Raw genomic sequence first — 15,195 nt, 5'->3', positions numbered from 1 at the left:
GATTCAACTGCCATCTCCAACAACTTCTTCTTCTTCTGCAATCTAGTTTCGACCATCCAACAGCTTCACCGAGTCACCTACAACCTGAACCAACCCTTGTTCCACTTGTGTGAAACGGTTTCCTTCACCTGCAAGTACCTGTCACGAGCAACCCTGCTCAACAGCTCCAAACCGAAGCTTTGATAAGCTCTTCACGGAGTTCTGATACCACCTGTCACACCCTACACCTGCCGCGGTCTTCCAACCGCTTATAGCGAGGTGCGGCACCACCGAATGCTTTCTTTTCACCAATACTAACATTCATGGACTACGCCTAATTCACTTGTCCTTACTTAGTTTGTGTTTCGCAACCAAGTAAACTTGTATTTAACCTTTATACCAATGAACACCCATACTCATTCATTATCCACAGCAATTATAAAAGACAATAACAATTGCACAGTATAAAGGGGAGGGGCAACTCCCGAATAAGTCTGCCCGACAATATATTATAAGCAATCTTTCTTCATAATACAATCACACAAGTAATGCTTGGCAAGCTCCAAGCCAATACTTAGAATATTTTACAACATAGGCAAAATCAGCCTTTTACAATAACATGTGCACACCTTGCACAAAGGATGAGTGCCCACCCGGGTCACCAAGACATCCTTGCCAAGTCCTACACAAATCTGCTCGTCGACCTAACACCGGGCACACCTTGCCCACGGCTTCACCCAACCTTCAAGTACGAATTACTTCTGTGCGTTCTCCAAGTCTAGCGCATGAGCTATGCACTCAAGCGTTGTCTTTTCTGCGCGCTTCCTTAGAGTGAATGCTTGTCGAATGATGAAGTTTGGACTCCATGGCAATAAATGTTTATACCCATCTTTGTGCGTGGGTGGGCTGCCCAGCCGACCGCCCATACACCCCTACGCACACACCCGTTCAAGGCTTATTTCAAGTCGGCCTGACCACCATGGTGTGTTGGCCAACCCCTCATAACAATCCTCCAAACGTGAGTATAAATCATCGCACACTTTCAAGTGTCGTAATTTCGTTGTTCACGGTTTCGTCGCAAGCAGCTCGCAGAAACGTCGCACCGTCGTGTGCGCTCACCCACCCGTCGTGCAGCCCGCGCCGACTTCGTGCGCCCGTGCGCCCGCGCGCCCGCCTACGCGCCAGTCAACCGCCCGTGCGCCTGTCGTTCACCGCACCCAACTGCGCCCACGCTCAGGTAGAATTCGAGGACCTTACAACTAGGGTTAGTTTTCTGGTCTTATGAAGAGACAAAAGGGAAAAAGGAGAGAAGAGAGTATCATTCTTCTCACAAGGACTTGAGGAGAACGTAGGAGAGCAAGGAGTTGGTCAAGGAAGTTCAGATTGCAGGGAAAGAAGGTCTGCGTACAATGCAAGGGGAGAGCCCAAAATTTCAGGGAAGTCGGTGTCACGTATCCCGAAAATTTCGGGCTGTGCTTGCAGGCCAAGAATTCTTCCAATGGACTGCGTTGAGCAGTGGTGAGCCTGAGTGGGAAACTCGGCGAGTTTCTAACTGTTGAAAGAGGTAGCTATGTGTAGCTCTGTTTACAGCCAAATACGCAGGTTTCCAGCTGAGTTAAAGATGGAAAGAAGTGCTTTTTAGGGCCGAGTTTCAGAGGGTTTCTAGGCTAAGTTAAAGCTGGAAAGGAGTACTGGTGAGGGCCGAGTTTCAAAGGGTGTTCGGCCAAGTTGAAGCTGGAAAGGAGTGCTGGACTCAGGCCAAGTTACAGTGATGTTAATAGGCTCACAATTAACCAGTCTCTCTGCATGTTTTCTGAGCATTCTGTAGCCCAAGTTTGGAGGTGGAAACACTTGTGGTTGAGAGAGTATTTTCAGCTGAGAAAAACTTGTTTTTTGGAGCATACCATTGATTGTTCGTACGTTCAGTTTCCAAAGAAGAAAAAGATGATATGCAGACGTATTCTTTGATTGACGAGAGTTGATTGTGTGTGTGTAATATCAGTCCATAACTCAGTGTAAAGAGGACTTCAGAAGCACTTCTAAAGGGAAGAGACAAGTTTTCTTTTCTTTGCGTATAAACTCTTTTCAGAAGGAAATACGATCCTCCCCTAGAACTAGTTTTCCCCTTGTGGGTTTCTCTAAGGCCAATTGACCAAAAAGAGTTGTGTTCATTGTGTAAAATGTGTGATGTGAGCTTGCTTTTTATTTCTCTTATCAGCTAAAAACTAAATGGTAGAGGTAGTTGTATAATGTTTCCTTTAGAATTTGCAAACGTTTAATATCAAACATAATAGTTTGGGATTGTGGGCAGTAAATTGATGCAAAGTAAATTGAAACTGCGAGGGAAACAACACTGAAAGTTTTCTACACAATGGCTAGGGATTTTCCCACTTCAGGTCTGACATTCACTTCGCTTGACCTTTACAACTTCAACGCTCACTTGGGGAAGCAAAATGACTAGATAGACGAACTTGACTTGGTCCATTAATCTTGACTTTCAATGTTCTTCCACCTTTTTGCTTGGAGACTTGACTTTATTTGAGTGATTCACCATTTTCAATGTTCACTTAGCCCAAATGGCTAGATTTAAGCCTTAAATAGTCTTCTTGCTAATAAAATTAGCAGTTTTTTTTTAAGGTCTTGTTAATTTGTTAGATGGGCACACTCAAGGCAGGGATCCATTGACACCTCTGCCTAAGACCCTGCTATTTAGGCCCAACACCCCCTAAACAACCAAGGGAGGAGTCCTTAAATTATCCTTTAATAACTTTGGTACAAGACCATTGCTTTATGTGGACTCAATTGAGGTGGAGATGTTTACTTTATACCTGCTGTCTAACTGTAAAAAACATCATTGTAGTAGTAGGATTCTAAATAACAAATATAAAAATATCACTGTACTAGCAGAAATTAAACATATAACATGCAACCAATGGATTTTGCTCTACAATGAAAATCCTAATCGGAAACGATGTTATCGTTTAGTTTGGCTGACTAGTTTAGGGGAAATAACTTAAAACATGTTGTCGTCTTATGTAACAGACAGTAATGTTTGTGTAAAATGTAGGGACAACAATCTGATTTAACTGTTACAGTCACTCCCCACGAGTGTGTAAACACTCCTAGAGGGTTAGTCTAGGGGGCGGAAAGGTTAGAGGGTTGATATAGAGGCTTTTGGGGCATCCCCTCGACAAAAATTTGACTGAAAACACAATTTTCAGTAGGCTGGAAATTAAATTTCAGATATCTGGGTGAAAGATTTGTGTTGTTAAGCACCTAGAAATTTTAAGATATAAAATTTGCAATTATTTATGGTTGGAAATTGAAGAAAATTACTCTAAATAATTAAAATAATGTTTTTTAAACAATTTTGAGAAAATGGAAATTCTATAATGAAATTGTCTACTTGGATAGCTGTAAAACTTTTGTGTAATTTATGTAGATCACTTTGGTACAACTTGATGTTGATATCTACACATGCTAATGGCTAGATATAAGTGTAAAATAATATGAAATGGAATCTTGTACCCTATCTTGGTAAGATCTATCGATTAAATTAAATATCCCAAAGATTTAGCTTGTTAAAAGATACAAAAAAGAGAAACCAACAAAGCTAAAATCCTACTCTTACTGCAAAAATGTAAAATAAATCCTTAGATTTTTGCAAATAAATGGTTCCTATGATATACCTGTGCCATTTATGAGTTTTAATTTTTGCTGGAGTTTGAAGTCAATACTTCTTTAAATCAATATAGGTGGCTTTTATCAGGAGATTGAGTTGGGGCTGAAATGGAAGTCGCCATCACTATTGCGTAACCCTTCCTGGTGACTTTCGAACTTCCAAGGAGTGGCCTCTCCTTCAAGTGGTGTGTTCAACCTTCAATTTCTGTGCGCGATAGCATATGAAATTCTTAAGACAAAATGAAGCTCCCCCAATGAGATGATTCAAACTCTTCGATTGACCTACCTACAGAACCAAGAAACTCAAGTGGTGTTGCCCTCTGATTGACTTTCTCCACGTGTCTAGGTAGTCCCCCAATGAGATGATTCAAACTCTTCAATTGACCTACCTACAGAACCAAGAAACTCAAGTGGTGTTTCCCTCTGATTGACTTTCTCCTGTCTAGGTAGTCCCTCAATTGCAAAAATTCTTAGTCTTGAAATTGCTTTATTAATCACCAAAACAAGCTAGAATTATTATGCACAAATATATAAAGAATAAAAGTAAGAAAAAAAGCTACTCCAGCAATGTACAAAACAAATTACACAAGGGTTTCAGAAAATATGAGCTCTATATTATGATAGCATTTGTCTAAATTGACAACGAGATCATTACAAATTAGGAGAACTTAGCCTTGATATAAAAATTTGTAATGGCTAGTGCAACACTCCTTGAATAGAATATTTCTAGTCATGCACAAGTTGGAGACTTAAACATATTTTAATTCTTGAAATATTACAAAAATATTTAGTATTTCTCTCAAGGGGGTTTTGCTAGGTAGTTGAGAGTCAAAGTTTGGACAGTTGTTTGGGCATCGTGTGGCTGATTGGAGGGCAGAAAGTAGGTGTCCAAAGGGTGTTGTCAGTGCAAACCTTGAAGGACTATTAGGTCTGCTAGAAGTAGCAGTGGTTTGATGCTCAAGGGCTGATCCTTGAAGGACAAAAGAAAGTAGCCAAGGGAGCAGTTTGACCAGCCCTATGTTGACTGTTGGAGGACTTTTGACAATGATAGTGAGCAACCTCCATGCCCTAAGTTTGTCTTCATTGGAGCAGCACAGGAAGGAAATAGTGGGAAGAAGTCCCAAAGTGTTGAGGAGCAGCAGTGGGCAGCCTAGGAGTTGTTCACAAACAAAGTTGTGAGCAACTCACAAGACGACCCTATGTGATGATTCGTTGATGGAGTAATGATCAGCTAGAAGTCCCAAAGTGTTGAGGAACAGCAGTGGGCAGCTTCGGAGTTGTTCACAACAAGTTGTGAACAACTTGCAAGACGACCCTAGGTGATGATTCGTTGATGGAGTAATGATTAGCTAGAGGGCAGATTGATGAGCCATGTTCAATGACCTATAGGAGCAAGATTCATTGATAGAGGCAGATTGGTGTTGCTGCAGATTGGGAGTAGGACCAACATGTGTTCAGGTACAACCAAGTGGAGCTGTGAAGTGCACTACATCAACTAGTAGGTCAATTGGAATCTTGTTGAGAATAGATTAGTGGTCATAGATGTTGACACCAAACCCTAGTTTGTATACTTGTATTAGTGATTGTATGAGGGCCATCATCCTTAGTACAAGAGCCCAAGACAGTTATATTATAGATTGATAATATAACGAAGTTGGGTTGTTGAAAAATTGTAAAAGGTTGTCTATTTGTGCACTAGTTGATTTACTATTCTATTTATTTCGCTGTGCAAATTAGTCTGTTGTGCCATTTGAGTTGGTTGTGTTAGAGATTCTAAGACTCAAACCTAGATAATCCAGTGTTGTGGAAAAACAAGAGTTATTGTCTAGATAATGGGATGTTACTATGGGAGGTGAATTCCAAATAGATTTTTCCTATGCCACTATCCCGCAACCTAATGGAACTACATTCATTCTTTATGGAGAGCCTTTATATGCAACTCATGTGGTAAACCCTGGTCTTGTCCCATATGACAATAGGTTGCCGAAGACTAAGGACCCTAGTCCCATTCTTCCCTCCCAAGAAATTCACATCCTTAAGAGACCTGATCCCAGGAACCATAAGCATAAAAAGAAGTTGGTGCAAAAGCTTACGAAGGAATTTGAGGTTGGGGATGTAGTGTTGGTATACAAGAAGTCTATGTGCGTCAAGATCCATGGTAAGGTTGGTCATGGATATTACAATATTGTTAGACTTGATGATGAACTTTGGCCATACCTGGTCAAAGCTTGTCATATCACCCCTTTCCTTGATACTTGATATTGTATATTATATGCATGGTAGATTAGGATGCCATTGTATATTGATTCTTGTATTGTTATAATCATCATATTATGTTCTCATGCTAGATTAGATGTGTTTAGAATAAATTTTATTCCCTGTATGATTTTATTATTTGATGAATGCATGGGCGATCAAAGTATGCCCAAAACAGATGCTTCTAATTTCGTGTCTAGAGCATGTTGATTTGGGGTAGCATCAGATGTGCTCTAGACGCGAAATTTGGTGGAGAGGTTGGGGCACATGAGATCTCCAATACCCAGAAAGGGTTTGGGTAGATTCTAAACAAATAAAGAGATATTAAAATAATTAATATTTTTAATGGAATCCTTAAGTCTAAACTTAGGGAAAATAAAATATTAATGTGTATTAATATGAATCTGTGTAAATAACCTCCTTCAGAAGTAGTGTGTTAGTAGCACGAATGAAGAGGGAGTTGTAGTGTTGGGAGAAAGGAACAACAATAGCATAGATGCAGAGGGAGTTGCAATACATATGTAGAGGGAGTGTTGATTTGGGGTAGCATCGGATGTGCTCTAGCCACGAAATTTGGTGGAGAGGTTGGCGCACATGAGATCTTCAATACCCAGAAAGGATTTGGGCAGATTCTAAACAAATCAAGAGATATTAAAATAATTAATATTTTTAATGGAGTCCCTAAGTTTGGACTTAGGGAAAATAAAATATTAATGTGTATTAATATGAATCTGTGTTAGAATGGTCCAAAAGACATGGATCAAGCCAGATCTAATCTTAGTCGTTGATTAGGGACTTAATCTCGATTGTTGAGATGTCAACAGAAAAAGTATAAGAGGAGGCTCAAGGGGCACTTGGAGAACACATTGAGGGAGACCAGTCAGTTCAATTTTTGGAGCGGGGCTTGCTGAGAAATTGAACCAGTGGTCTAGAGAGCAGTCAAGAGGCAGCAAGTACGGAACAAAGAGACTGGAGATCAACGCAGAAGAGGCAGACGCGGAGCCAGAGGAAGCCACGTAGAGGTAGCAGAGACTGCGCAGAGCCAGAAGGCCCTGTGTCACCGACGTAGAGGCTGCAGGAGTGATGCGAAAGCCCAAAGAAGCTACGCAGAGCCTCAGTATGCTCACGCAGAGGGTTTCAGGCTATAACAGAGGTCAGTAGGGCCTACGCTGGGTTTAGGAAAGTGTTGGAAGTTTGTCTATATGTGGGTAAGCCAGTTTGGCACCCTGTTGTACAAGAAAATTGCTGAATAATAAAATCCTCCCTTGCTACATTGGTTTTCCCACATTGGATTTTTCCAAGGACATTAGTCCAAAATAATTGTGTCAATTTGTGCATATTTTGTTTCTATATTACGATGTGATATCTGCAACAGTATTTATTTTAATGTTTGTTGAAGTAATTTCATAAGTAACTTATGATGAAATAAGTAGGAAAGGTAAATCAATTGTTGCAGTGGTAGAATTTTCACAAAGCACATCCGATGCTACCCGAAATCAACACTGCGCGGGGTAGCCAGACAGTGTGGATTGTTGGGCAAAAAATCGATTTCCAGAGGTAGAGCGTAGGAAAAGCTTGATTTTCCCATAGTAGAATTCTAGCAAGCAGTAGATTTGCTAGATAGAGGATTCTGGTCAGCAAATCAATTAGATCGTTGAGCAGATTTGGGCACAGAAGTTTTGTAGCAAGGGTTTTGGTAGTAGATTTGTGCAGGGTTAGGAAGAAAGAAGCACACTAAAGAGAAATTTCCTGGAATTTCTCAGATGGTTTCTAGATATAGTTTTGAGGAGGAGATCTGTGATTTCCAGTTGCAGTAGGTCATAGCAGTTTTGCTAGTCAGCCAGTGCGAGCTTTAGTAGCAGCAATATGTGTGCCAGTTTTTGGAGGAGGACTTCTAGAAGGTAGAGGGAGTTGCCTAGTTGAGTTAGTAGACGATGCAAGTGTCGAATAGGACATTCAAAGGCAAGTAATAGCAAATCTACACATTTCCTAAGGAAGTTTGAGTAGCAGAAGCAGGGCCACATGAAAGAAAGGAGATTTCAATTTATTTTCCAGATTTTCTGAGTTTTCGCAGGGATGGTCGCATTGGATTTTAGAGATCAGGATAGACTTGATGGAGCCTCAAATTCTAGTGTCTGGAAAGCCAGAATGCAGTTTCCATTAGATGAGCATGGCTTGAAGGATTTTGTCACAAATGTCATGGCAAAACCAACAGATCCATGACAACTGGATACCTTCAAGAAAAAGATGGCCAAGATGAAGAGGATGGTCTTTGATTGAGTTCGAGATCATATCATCTTGCATATTGCGGAAAAAGAAGCAACAAAGGACATGTGGGTTGCCGTTATAAACCTCTACCAGGATCCATCTGAGAATCGGAAAATTATTCTCAAGGAGACGCTACGGACCACACAAATGTAAAAGGGTGAAGGTGTGACTCCCTATATCACCAGAATTCAGGATGTCTACGATGAGTTAGCAATAGTGGGTGAGAAGCTTGACGACAAAGAACTTGTGTGGGTTACTATAAATGTGTTTTCCAAAGAATGAAGGACCTTTGTTCAGGGGATCACTAGACGAGATTAGCTACAAGATTGGGAACGCCTTTGGAGTGAGTTCATGCAAGAGGAGATCAGGTTCAATCTAGTCGAAGGTAATAGTAGCAACAACAACAAAGGATTGAAGGTTGAGAAAGAGGAAGAGGAAAATGTAGCCCTTGTAAGTAAAGGAAAAGTGAGGAAGGGTCACGTTACCTACCACCTTGTGGGTGATATCCCCAGGAGAATTTTTTCTCCATGATGAGCCTCATCTGGTAGCCAACAGCCCCTTGATGCCTCCTACTAGCTCGTTGTGCCATTTCTTTGCCACCTAAGACAGCCATGTGGTCCCCCACGCACTTGTATTGATCGTATGTTTGAAGGTGTGCCTCCCGAATTTAAAGGTATGTCTTGTCATTTGATAACTAAGTATTGGGTTTACTTATCATCTATACTTCTATGTATGGATTGAAGGGGGGATTTGGCGGAAATAGCGGGCGTAGTTTGTTCTCTTGTCCCCTTGATCTCTTTTGGGTTGTTACCCTTGCATCTTAGTCCCATGGGATCTTCTTTATTGACCATTTGGTTGTATGGTGGTACTACTTGGAAAACCCCAATTTCGGCTGCGTGGTCTCGCTCCTTTATCCGCACATATCACTCCCTTTCCACTCACTATACCCCCATTCATTTTTTCTCCCACCTAGGTCCACATAGGGCTAGCCTCCCTACTCCCTTGCCCCCACCTTGGATCAGGCCTAAAATGATGCCCCAGAGGTTAAAGCAATTCAAAGAAACACTGAAAAGCATAAATGGCCACATTTAACAAGAAATTGTACCACAAAATGCAAAAGATAGTCAAGAAAAAAATAATTAGCACATGGGCAAAAGCCATTGCCATTGCCTTTGATATTATTGTTGTTGTTAGTGTTGTTGTTATTGTTGTCATTTCTTGGAGAATTCTTGTTGTGAGGACACTCTAGCGTAGTGGTTGAACCTGTTGCATTTGTAGCACCTTCCTTTTGTTCCTTCTTTGAATCCCTTCTTGAATCCTTGACCTTGTCTCCTTGGACCAAAATTATTCTTCCTCTTTACAAGAGCTGAGAAGGCAGTAGGTTCATTTCCATTTGAAGGCTTGTCTCGCTCCATCATCCTAGTCTCCTCTTGAGTGCTTCTAGCCAATAATTCATCGAAACTAGGTATCTAATAATTATTGAGAATGGTAGTGACAAATACATCCCATGGTCTTGGAAGACCTCTAAGAGCAATGAGCTAGAGCTCCCTGTCAGAGATAACTTTTGAATAGATAGCAATTCATTCTTGATTTGTGTTATTCTCATGAAGTCGGATTGAATAGACTTCCCTTTATCCATCTTGATATCCTTCAACTTGTTTTTGAGAGAGAGGATTTGATTTGCATTGCTCACTTTTAACAGCCCATCCAGCGTATCATATATCTCATGAGAAGTTCCCAAATGAGAAATATAGGCAACCAAATGCTTTTGAATAGAGTCGATCAAAGTTTTCTTTGCTTTGGCCTCACCTTTTCTATACTACATCTTAGTAGTAGCAGGTGCATTTGAAGAAGGCCCCAACACTTTTTCCTGCACATAGTCCAATACTTCATGCTCCTCCAAAGTCATCTTCCGTGCATGATAGTCAGATTTGTCATTGAGCTTGTCCCCAGCCTTGAAGTAAGATGTAGAAGCCATTGAAACTTGTCCAATAAATCTCTCTTGGTGATTGTTTTACTCTCTCATGCTGGGTTTTTGTCTTCACTTGGGCTCTAATACCATGTTGATTTTAGTTAACAATGGTATGTTCTATGCTTAGCACAATTACTTCATGTTGGGTATGTTCGTCCTGACGATGAACCACACTGGTTGGTTCGAAACGCGTCGACAAAAGATTGGTTATGTGATTTTGCCGAAGATTATCTAAACAATACTTCAATGTCCTTTTAGCAACCCAATGACAATTTCCAATTTAGTTTCCAATAGCAATCACATTAGCCATAAATCAAATTGGCAGTAACTGTAGATAGGACACAAATAATAAAGTGCAGAAGACAAGAGAAGACAAGAGGACACCAGATTTTCTGAATGCCAGGGAAAAACCCCAAGATGGGGAAAACCCTTTGATCAATTATTCTTATTATTATATCAAATGTTCAGCAGAGAGAGAGTACAAAAGTCAAAATTGACTTGCCAAATCACATTCAAAAAAACTTGTTAAATCTGCAGTCAATAATAGTCCAATTTTGCCTGAACCAGAAAGTAAAAGATGGTAAATGCAACAGCAAAACATCCTCTTTGAAGCTCAGTCAAAGGAAGTCAAATTCAGCCTTCATAAGTGGTAAAAGTCAGCCCAAAACAGTTCTGAAAATCAGTGGTCAAACTTGGTCAACCTGAAGTTGACCCGATCAATGCAAGTCAAACAGCCCAAAAAATATCATTAATTAAATGACTTTATCTTCATCAATCACTGTTATAGGCTGGTTTGGAGGGAGTTATTTGACTAATGGGGTAATTACTTGATGTTCAACAAAGCTTTTATTTATTCATTTTAGAGGAGTTTAGTTTGAGTGGTGGCCTAAGTTAGGAACGGTATCGAGTTGCCCCGCACAAGTAAAACTCAGTGGAAATAACACCTGATTTTTATGTTTTTGATGCCGAAATGGGAGAATGATTTGAAGCAACTTGGGACCAAAGTTAAAAAGCGTGAGGATGAACTGAGGAAATTAGAAACCAATTTAAGTGAAGTGAATAGTTCTCTGAGTGACTTGGAAAGTAGGTTCTCTTTAACTTTTCTCAGTTTATTAGTCTAGTGGGAATAGTTCTGCAATGTTTTTATCCTAACATCTTAAAAGCTTCCTTTATTGCTTCGTTTCTTCCTAAAATTCACTATTTTGCTAAGTATTGTAGCTATATCAATATGCATTTGGGTTATGTGATATAGGAGAGCTCAACAAATGTACCTTTTCTTCAAAAAGTGATGGGAAGGCAAATTCAAATCCATATTCACACAGTGCTGAAGATACTTCAGAAGAAATCAAAAGACAGGGAATCACTGCAGCTTCCCTCTCGCTTCACTTAAGTAGGGTGGATGTTCAATCAAGAAAACTCCCTATCATATAGGACGTGGTTGGAGTTGTTGCCTTGTTAGGGAAAGTAGAGGATGATGCCATCAGTCGGTAAAATTTTTAATGATATTCCTATCTTATAGGAAAGCAGATGGTTTTAACATTTTCTAGTTTTTATTTTGTGTACACTTTCATTTTGCAGGGCACTATTTGAGTATGTGGCAAAGGGGAATATGCTTGCAATTGTCTGCAAGTCTCGTGGAGGGGTTGAAGCACTTGAAACTGTATGATTGCTGTGGTAGCATAAGGATAGAAAGAGGTCTTCATGGGCTAGCAAGTGCCCAAAAAGCAAAAATTAATGGAAGGTTCCGTGTGATTTGCCTTGAGGACTGAAGGTAAAGGAAGATTAACGGATTGATTATCAAAATACACTCAAATTGAAATGAAAAGACAGAATGTTGGGAATAAAGGGAGAATTATTGCATTTAAAATAATGCTAAACATAGTTTTAAAAAAACCGTATCCGGTCTGACCGGTTACCGCCTAACCGGCCGGTTAGGAGGCTCACCGGTCAGAACAGGTGAAAAAAACCCGGTTAGCACCCTCACTTGCCCAGAAATAGACCTAACCGGTCAAAACCGGCCGTTTAGGTCAAAATCGGGCCGGTTTTTTGCTAACCGCCGGTTCCGTCCTAAACCGGCCGGTTTAGGGACAGGCCGCCGGTATAAGGTAAAAGCGGACCGGAAGTTTTTTGCAGCTGAGGGCGGTTTAGGGTTTTTGGGGGTGAGGGAAAGGGATTTTTCCCTCCAAAAAGACCCTCAAAATTGCTATAAAGACACCCCTCTCACCCACATTTGTCTCACACAACTGATTTGGAGTGTTTGTGAGTTTGTTTGTGAGCTTGGAGAGTGTGGAGTTTTTGCTGAAGTAGTCATCTTGGAGTTGGAGTTGGAGCTATTTTGGGAGATAGTGTGTAGCTGTCAGTGGAGTTGCCATCATCAAGAGGAGGCTAAGGGAGCTACTTTGCATTTTCCAGGTAAGGATTTGCACTTGATAATTCCTCATTTGGGTCTGCTGTCCATGAATTAATTTTTTTGTGCTATAAACTTCTCATTTCAATGATCTATCATCTATGCTAAGCCTATGAACTCTCTAGCTCTATGCTATCAAATTTTTTAGCTTGCATGTGCATTTTTTTTCCTACATTTATCATTGGTTTTCCATGTTCCTTAGCTGCAATTTTTTTTTTAAATGGCAGATTTATTTGTAAATTGTTATTATTTCAAGCAAACATGGCTCCAAAAGGAAAGGACAGTGCATGGGCTCATTGTGATGTAGTTGAGGGAAAAATGATATGCAAATTATGCCATAAATCTATTGAGGTGGGGTATTCTTAGGTTGAAACAACACTTGGCTGGGGTAAGAGGCCAAGTAAAGCCATGTGATGCACCAAATGCACTGTTAGGTCCTATTAGGGCAGAATACATTGCCAAGCTTGAAAAATTTTATGAGGATAAGGCTAGGGAGAAGGCCATCCAAGATGAAATTGCAAGGAAGAGGGAATTATTAGAAGCCATGAAAGAGAGTGGGTATGATGATTCTGAGAATCAAGACTCCACTTCTATCCCTTCCACCAATGACCCCATTCACTATGTTCATCCTTCTGTTGGAGATGGCCAACCATCAAGAGGACCAAAGAGACCAAACATCCAAAGTTATTTCTCATCTTCTCTGCCACCATTGCTTCTTCTAAATCTAATCCCACTTCCTCCCAGCCAAGTTCTCAACCCACTTTGGATCAGCATTGAAAAAACAATGCAAAGAAACTTCTCACCAATACATTGCTAGATGGTGGTATGATTCAGATATCCCATTTAATGCTGCTCGCTCACCCTTATTACCAAGCTATGTGGGACTCTTTATAGCTGCAGGAAAGGGCTTCAAAGGCCCTAGTATGCATGACTTGAGGGGAGCTCTTTTGCAAAAAGAGATATCTTCCATTGATGAGTATTTGACTGAGTTTAGAGAGTCATGGGTCAAAACAGGTTGTTCCATTATGTCAGATGGATGGACCGATGGAAAGAACCGCACTATCATTAATTTCCTTGTTTCTTGCCCTCTAAGGAACCATGTTTTTGAATCAGTTGATGCATCTGATAGGGTAAAGGATGCAAGCCTTCTATTTGAGCTTTGGATAACATTATTCAGGAAGTTGGGGAGCAGCATGTTGTGCAGGTGATCACTGATAATGCCTCAAACTATGTTCTTGCTGGAAAGATGCTTGAGGCCAAATATAAGACCAAATTTGGACTCCATGTGCTGCACATTGCATAGACCTCATGCTTGAGGATATAGGCAAGGTGGAGTGGGTAAAAAACACTGTAGAGCATGCCAAGTGCATTACAAAATACATTTACAACCACTCATGGGTATTGAGCCTAATGAGGAAACACACTGGAGGCAAAGAGCTTGTTAGGCCTGCAATTACGAGATTTGCAACTCACTTCCTCACGTTGCAATGTCTCAATGGTCAACATAGAAACTTGCAGAAAAAGTTTTCCTCTGATGAATGGTCTGAATCTCTCGGTGGGCTCGTAGACCAGATGGAAAAGACACCAAAAAGAAAGTGTTAGACACTTATTTTTGGAAAAGGTCTGAGAGCTTGTGAAAATTACCGAGCCCCTTGTTAAGGTGCTGAGGTTGGTGGATGGGAAAGATTGGCCATGGGTACATTTATGAAGCTATGGATCAGGCAAAGGAGCAGATACGGGCAGCTTACAATGACAGGTTAGCTAAATATGGCCGTATATGGGAGATCATTGATAACAGATGGAACAATCAACTCCATCGTCCTATACATGCAGCCGGGTATTTTTTGAACCCAAGGTATCACTATAAAAATCGGCTAGGAGAACAGCATGATGGGGAGGTCAGAGCTGGATTGATTGATTGCTTGGAGCGCATGGTCCCTAACCATGTAGACCAGTTGGATATACATAGACAGCTTACTATTTTCAATCAAGCAAGTGGTACTTTTGGCAAAAACTTGGCAAAGATGGCAAGAGATGTGGACCAACCAGGTAAGCAATTCCAATTTCCATTTTGTTTTCATTTCCAGTTAAATTGTTTACGTTCTTTACAATTCAAATTATAAACTAAGTTACTAATTATTGTCTTTTTCTTTGCAGCACATTGGTGGGAGTCATTTGGTGGCCAGTGTCCTCAATTGCAAAGTTTGCAATTAGAGTCCTCAGTCAAACTTGCAGTGCTTCAGTTGTGAGCGCAATTGGTCTGTTTTTGAGCGCATACACACGAAGAAGAGAAACCGTTTGGAACAAAAACGGTTAAAAGATCTTGTTTTGTGCAATACAACCTTCGACTGAGGAGAACCAAAATGATGAGCAAATCACCTGATCTAGATCCCATTGTGTTGGAACGATATTGATCCAACATCATAATGGGTGGAGAGACTGAAGATCCTGTGGTTTGAGGCTGATTTTGGATATCGACATGGCTTTGCGGAGGATGAGGCAGATTATGTGGCGGCATCAGAACCAGATCAGTAGCGGCATCATCAAGGAAAGGCAAGGAACCAATGGAAGGCACTAGTCGTGCAGTCGACATAACTCGTGCTTCCACTAGGTCCACTTCTATTGGTCATTG

At 40.7% G+C, this 15,195-nt stretch overlaps 1 protein-coding gene across 2 annotated transcripts in view; it reads left to right on the top strand.

Annotated features, from left to right (window-relative positions):
• The window catches only part of LOC149206589 (structural maintenance of chromosomes flexible hinge domain-containing protein GMI1-like), a 220,269-nt gene extending 208,375 nt beyond the window's left edge, over window positions 1–11,894 (top strand). The window contains exons 9-10 of one of the 2 annotated variants that reach the window (XR_016251933.1): window positions 11,409–11,643; window positions 11,735–11,894. Coding sequence is in view for 1 of the 2 variants with exons in the window: in XM_089393746.1 (XP_089249872.1) it covers window positions 11,409–11,445 (37 nt within the window). In the remaining variant the exon portion in view is untranslated. Of the gene's footprint in view, window positions 1–11,408; window positions 11,644–11,734 lie in introns of those variants that run through there. The other variant, XM_089393746.1, reaches the window with a different exon arrangement.
• The last annotated feature ends 3,301 nt before the right edge of the window (window positions 11,895–15,195 follow it).

This window comes from Pinus tabuliformis, chromosome 1_2 (genome assembly GCF_031772625.1).
Source record: "Pinus tabuliformis cultivar Carrire ecotype Pingquan chromosome 1_2, CPIR1, whole genome shotgun sequence".
Classification (NCBI taxonomy): Eukaryota; Viridiplantae; Streptophyta; class Pinopsida; order Pinales; family Pinaceae; genus Pinus; species Pinus tabuliformis.
The sequence above is the reverse complement of the archived record's forward strand: the minus strand, read 5'-3'. Positions and strand labels throughout refer to the sequence as shown.